Source organism: Sceloporus undulatus, chromosome 5, assembly GCF_019175285.1.
Source record: "Sceloporus undulatus isolate JIND9_A2432 ecotype Alabama chromosome 5, SceUnd_v1.1, whole genome shotgun sequence".
In the NCBI taxonomy this organism is placed as follows: domain Eukaryota; kingdom Metazoa; phylum Chordata; class Lepidosauria; order Squamata; family Phrynosomatidae; genus Sceloporus; species Sceloporus undulatus.
The window spans coordinates 22,320,047-22,326,582 of NC_056526.1; the positions used below are offsets into that span (position 1 = coordinate 22,320,047).

The 6,536-nt window shown below is 45.0% G+C and overlaps 1 protein-coding gene across 1 annotated transcript; it reads right to left on the minus strand.

Annotated features, from left to right (window-relative positions):
* Positions 1 to 1,384: 1,384 nt before the first annotated feature.
* Positions 1,385 to 6,263, minus strand: YARS2 (tyrosyl-tRNA synthetase 2). Its single transcript, XM_042466893.1, has 5 exons — positions 5,476 to 6,263; positions 5,031 to 5,198; positions 3,490 to 3,645; positions 3,188 to 3,358; positions 1,385 to 1,828 (listed from the first exon to the last, which is right to left on the minus strand). Exons 1-5 carry the CDS (start codon positions 6,240 to 6,242, stop codon positions 1,648 to 1,650), a joined length of 1,443 nt encoding a protein of 480 aa, XP_042322827.1. The 5' UTR covers positions 6,243 to 6,263; the 3' UTR covers positions 1,385 to 1,647.
* Between the last annotated feature and the right edge of the window lie 273 nt (positions 6,264 to 6,536).

Here is a 6,536-nt window from a genome sequence, read left to right on the forward strand (position 1 = left end):
AAACAGAGTTCTAGAAATGGGTGTTCCTCCAGCCTTTCAGTGTTCCAAAAGAATCTAATACTGTTTGCCCTCCACATTCTCGAGGGTTGGGGTGCAAAACCCCCTGGAAAGTGGGAAAACTGCAAATACATGGGGGAAGATGGGAGAGATGAACATGCACAATTATCTTCCTCTGCCACACGCCCCTCCTGTCTTCCCCTGTGCTTTGGCTAGCCCTCACCCTCCCTCAGTTAATTCTGGACTGTGGAAGGCAGGATGGGTGTTTGCATACCCTTACCAGCTGTGCCATTGGCAAACTTGCAAATAATCAAATCCACAAATGTCAAATCTGGGAAAAGTAAAGGGCCAATTGTAATATCATCTGCTAGTACTGCATGGCTCAAATGGAACAGTACCTTAAGTATAAGAAATCTAACTCTAACTCTCTCTCTCTCTCTCTGAGGAAAGGCTGGGTGATGACTTGTTCTTAGTTGCTCTACTTTCTAGCAAAACTGGTCCTAAGCATAGTACTGTATTTGCAACCTCTGCAGAAGCTATGGTTATCCCTGTACCTTCCAATGTCATTTTCAAACTGCTATCTTTGTTATCCAGTGTAAAAGAGTAGACAAAACCTACTGGTTTACAACAGGGTTTGGCAGTTTCTGGCCCTGGCAATAGACCTAAACACAGTGAGGGAAGATGGTTTACAACCTTCACTGGGATAGTATGGACATAATATCTAGCTCAATCCAGCTGAACTCAGAGGACTTACACAAAATTTAACTTAAAAATAACCATGTAAAATGGAAATGTAATAGCACCATTTGGTTGTATTGGATAAGCATGCAAATCAAGTGCCCCTACAGAAGACATGTGACTGTGACTGCCAAAAGTCTAAGGCATGGCAATGGATGCTGGAAGCTGCAATTCAACATCTAGGGAGCCATACCCACCCATCTGTGAATACCTCTTGTGAACCTTCAAATCGTTTCTGACTTCCTGCAACCTTGTCACAGGGTTTTCTTGGCCACATTTATTCAGAGGGAGCCTTTGCTTTCCTCTGAGGCCGAGAGAATGTGACTTGGCCAAATTCATCCAGCGGATTTCTATGGCCAAGCAGGAATCTCCAGCACTGCAGTCCAACACTCAAACTACTACACCACATTAGCTCTCTGTACTCTTATTTTGTAATTATTATTTCATAGCAATACTCTATCCCATGATCTACAAATGTATCACATTATGCAGTTCTCCCTCCCAATCCCCAATATCTGAGCAACAGTTATTTTAAAGTTAAATGCCCTATAAAATATACATTGACTACTTTCCCAAGGGATACAAAACAGAACTCCATGCTATTCAGCACAGGTGGTTGTTTTTACACAAATACTTGCATTCAGCAATGTAACTGAAAAGTTAACCATTTTCTTTTATTGTATTATAAATGCTTTCATCGTTACATTATTTGGATAGAATCTACATGTTCTGTGATCAAAGTATGGAATGAAATGCCATCCATCTTCCAAATGATCCTACAGTTTAGCAAATCTCACACAGTGAGAAAAAAGTAATCACTCCACAAGTGTCCAACTTTTCTTGTTAGTTGTACATACTTTCCCTTGAAGTCCCTTCAAGTAATGTGTACTCCTATAACATACCTAAAAAAAATTAACATTTTTGTTCTTCATGTGACAACTGAAGCCATTTCACAATGTAGTAATTTCTCTTTCCAATCCGAAGGAGTGACAAACCATTACTCAGTATATGTTGTCCAAGAACAAGAATAGTATCAGGATCAGTAACTTTAACATGGTTTATAGAAACTCCACCACTTGTTATGTCACGATACCTTGAAAAGAAATTATATAGTCAGACAAAATGGAAGTAAACCTTGGTAGAACAGTTTAGAAGCAATAAATTTCAGTGAGGGATACCAACACCAGATGCATTTAACTCCAACTCATATCATCCTCATTCAATGCCCAGGCTGACTGGAAATTACTAGAGTAGTAGCCTAACATCTGGAGGGCATAGTTAACTGGGCGGCATTCACACTGTAAAAATAATCCAGTTTGAAACCACTTTAATTGCCCTGGCTCGAAGCTATGGAGTTCTGGGTTTTATGAGACATTTTGCCTTCTTTGTCGAAGAGTTTTGGTGCCACAGCAAACTACAGATCCGAGGAGTCCATAGCATTGAGCCATGGCAGTTAAAATGTGTCAAACTGGAGTGTGCATGCAGCCAGACACAAAGAAAGAAACAAGCATTATTCTGTTCTGAGATTACAAAGATGCAACACAACATAGCTTATGACAGAAATACTACAGTGTTAATACTGTTTTCTTTAAGGTGTGTGCATCCAATTTTAGAGGTGAAGATTGATAATTTATTGACATAAAAAGGCATTAGTTTTTTGCATGCATGCAGAAAAGCTTGACACATTAGAAGTGGTCACTTCAATAGGTAATCTGCCTTTTTTAAACAGGAAAAGAGACCAACCAAGCTGTTACTAGGAATTTTTCTAGATGTGCAACCTGTGCTGCAACTTTGGTTTCACTCTTGACTAAAGAATAGTTACAAGTAAAAAAGTGAACTTTTACCAGAATACACAGTTCACCCGGACGATGCAAACAACTCTTAATCTTGCTACTTGTTTATCTCAACCTCTGCAACAACCTCAGTGATTAATAAGCCTATTGCAGTGACTGGAAAACGTACTCCAAATTATCTGGCAATTAATTGTCTAACTTAAGATGTTCCAGAGGCTTTCTATCTGGATATGTATTCATATGCTAGGATTAACGTATTTTTGACTACTGCATATTTAGACCATCTAAGCACTGAAAACATGCAGTTTGCCACTCCCTTAACAACTACAAAGATGCTACTGAAACCAGAATGCATTAAAAGAGTATCATCAGTACATTTGAGCTCATGATCTACTGCTATCTAGCCTTTTATTTGTATGGGATGCTGCAATGAAACTACTGAAATTCATTGATTGTGGAACTGGCTCTGTCAAAAACATTTACATCAAAACCTGTCATGTTGTCAAGCTCCACCTCCTTCTCCCCACACATAATAATTATAATGTCCTACAAGTTGTATTAGTGAATATGGGATTTTTAATCCCACAAAGGTACAAAACTAGAAAAGTGTGACAGGGTGATTGAAAACGATTGCCTTAGAAATTGAGATCTTAACTCACCCTCTCGGTCCATCTGCAACAGCATTAGCTTTCCGACATAAATCAAGTACCGTTGTTCCAGGTTCAAGCAGCAGCTCAATATATGGTGCTTCATTGAAGAGTTCCTGTAGCTCTTGGTCAGACATAGTCTCCAGTGCAGCTATATCACTGTAATAAAGGGCCCTTGTACATCTAGGGTTTGAAAAGAAGAAGAAAAATAACCAATATTACAACCAAACTATGCGCAGAAATAGCTTTTCTCAATTTAGGTAAAGAAACAAACTTTCCACTTAAACATTTTAAGCACCTAAAATGCCCTTTACCTCTTAGCAGATTCCAGACCTTCCTTGCCATGAACAAGCTTAGTTACTTCCGCAGCAAGTCTTTTCTGTGGTCCCCATTTCTCAGGCTCTTTAGCATGCATTTCCATAATGTGATTGATTTCCGGAAGAGGAAGGAAAGTGAAAAGCTTCAGATACCTTAAAGGAAGACGGAAACACTTTTGCTTCAGTACCCCAGTCTTATCTTTAATGCAAGTTATTTATGTTTCTAAAAACGATGTTCTATCTATGTTAAAAATAACTTAGGTCCAAAACACACTGCAGAAACAATCCAGTGTGAGACCGCTTTAAGTGCCCTGGCTCAGTGCTAATGAAACCTGGGAATTATAGTTTGTTGTGGCATCTCTGACAGAGAAAGCTAAATGTCTCATAAAACTACAATGCCCAGAATTTCCTAGCATTGAGCCAGGGCAGTTAAAGGGGTCTCAAACTGGATTAATTCTGCAGTGTATTTTGGACCTTAATTAAAATGGAAAATGCATTTTTACAATGCTTCGTGTTGCCAAAAAACTGCCACACTAGCAATAAGTACACTCGTCCCTTCCTGTTTGCAGACTTGGGAGTCCGCAGTCTTGCTCCTTCGCAGATGGCAAACGGGGACAAAATGATTCACATGGGACTGCACTGCCATTATAACCAATGGGGACTCAAATATCTGCTTTTTTCCAATTTGTGAAAGGTCTGGAATGGATCCCCTGCAAATTGGGAGAAGCGACTGTACTTAGGATGTGAGAGGGCTAATGCTACACTGGACAGAGGTAGAAACCCTTTGTGCAACAGAAGCAGACAGAACTGTAGCAGTTCTGTATTTGTAAACTCCTTGAAGCCCTTTTTTGTTCATATGGCAAATATGGAGAATATTATCTGAAATTATCTGCCTAGAAACTCATAAAACCTAAGACACAAATGCTGTGTTAATTCTTTGTAATTTCTGAATATACAGTACCCTTCTTATCTGGGGACCAGCACTTGCAGTTTCACTGACCCACGTCCAAAAAAATATGGCCTTTCTAGGTCTCTATAGGTCCTCCGGGGCAACTCTGAGCCGAGAGAACACTTCTGGAAATACTGGGTTCACTATTACCCCCCGTTTTCACTGTCTGCAATAACTCTGGGAACATATTCCTTGCAGATAAGGGGCCCCTTCTGTATTGAGAGCATCTGGCAGATTAACCAGGGGAACTGTGAGGATTGGACTTTTGGTGCAGAGAAAGCTTATTTACATGTTACCTTTTCTCCAATCTCACTGACTCTAGAGACAGATTGGCCTTTGCTTCAGGTCTGAGTGGACACTTGACCTGAGTCTGCCCAGTGCCAATCCATGCTCTATCCCAGCCTCCATCTGCGTTGACTAGTATGGCCAATGGCCAGGGATTAAACTACTCCAAGACATATGAAAGGTACCAGATTGGGATGTCTTCTCTAACCAGTAGAACATACCAACAATCCAGACTTTTTCCTTTCTCCTTAACGTAGTTTTCTAGAACAACTGAATGAAGGGTAAATAGAAGAGATCTACTTGCCTTTTTACAATGTTATCTGGCTGCCTAACAAAGAACTGGTACAGTTCAAAAGGAGAGGTCCTGCTTCTGTTCAGCCAAACCGCATTCCCAGCAGACTTCCCCAGTTTATTCCCAGCAGTGTTGGTAATAAGAGGCACGGTTATTCCGAAGACGTCTTCGCCTGTGACCCTGATAGGAAACAAAGGGCAACGCCAGCATTAGACTCCCTCTTCTCAAGACAAAACGCAGAAGAACGATAGCACTACTAGTTCTTCTATGCTGCCCTCTCCTCTCTCGGGCTTATGACTGCATTTGTATTATGCAAAAGGGAGGAGCCCGCCTTCCCCGGGGCTTCCACAGAGACCAGTGTTACCCCCATCATTTCTGCTCCTAGGCCTGGCCCTCCCTGGAGGCCAGCGTTGTGACTATGACCGGGGCTGAGCTGTCATCCCTCCCTGTTCCTCACTTGGAGACCAGCTCGTATCCGGACATGATGTTCCCCATCTGGTCTGCCCCTCCCAGCTGGACCCGGCAGCGGTGCTGCCTCCGGAGGTGGAGGAAGTCGTAGGCTTGGAGGGCCGGGTAGAGGAACTCGGCCAGGGCCATGCCTTCGGGGCTGCCGAGGCGGGCCTTGCAGCTCTGCCGGGAGAGCAAGGCGCCCATGCGCAGATGGGGGCCCAGGCAGAGCAGGAAGTCCAGCACGGGCGCGCGCTCCAGCCACTCGGCGTTGTCCAATAGCGTCAGACGGCCCAGGCGGGCCCCGCCCCTTGCCTCCCAGAAGATCTCGCGATGGTTCTGGAAGAGCCTCTGCAGCCCCTCGCGCAGCCCCGCCGCCTGTTCGCGCACGCGCGCCTCCGACAGCGGCTCGCGCTCCTTGTCTCTTCCGCTCGGGTCCCCCAGCCGCGCCGTGGCCCCGCCCACCACCGCGATGACGTCATGGCCCGCGCGCTGGAAGTGCAGCAAGCCCAGCACTGTTAAGAGGTGTCCGACGTGGAGCGAGTCGGCCGTCGGGTCGAAGCCGCAGTAGACCGTCGCGGGTGGCGCTTGGCCGCCGGGCTCCAAGAGGCGGAGCAGCTCCCCCTCCTCAGCCGCCTGAGGCGGGAACACCTCCTGGAAGAGGCCCCGCTCCAGCTGGGAGGCCAAGAGGCCTTTCCGGCGCTGGCCGTGGAGCTGAGGGAGCCGCGTCGCCGCCAAGAGCCAGCGCTGCCCTGCGCGCAGTGTGGGCGCCGCCATCTTGGTTGCGGAAAGTGCGCATGCGCGCGGCGCCCAATGCATGCTGGGATTGGGGGCGGAGCTAAGGGGGCTCCGCCCACAAGACTGAGGACTGTCACTCTACACTGAAACAGTCACTAATCTCTTGTATATCCTCCCTCCCTGAGGCCTTGCCATCAACAACAGAACAATGTGTGTGGCAGCATTCTCTGAAGATGCCACACACAGATGCCAGCTAAACATCAGGAATAAATTCCCCTAGAGCATGGACACATAGCCCCCAAAACCCACAAAAAACCCAATAATAATAATAAT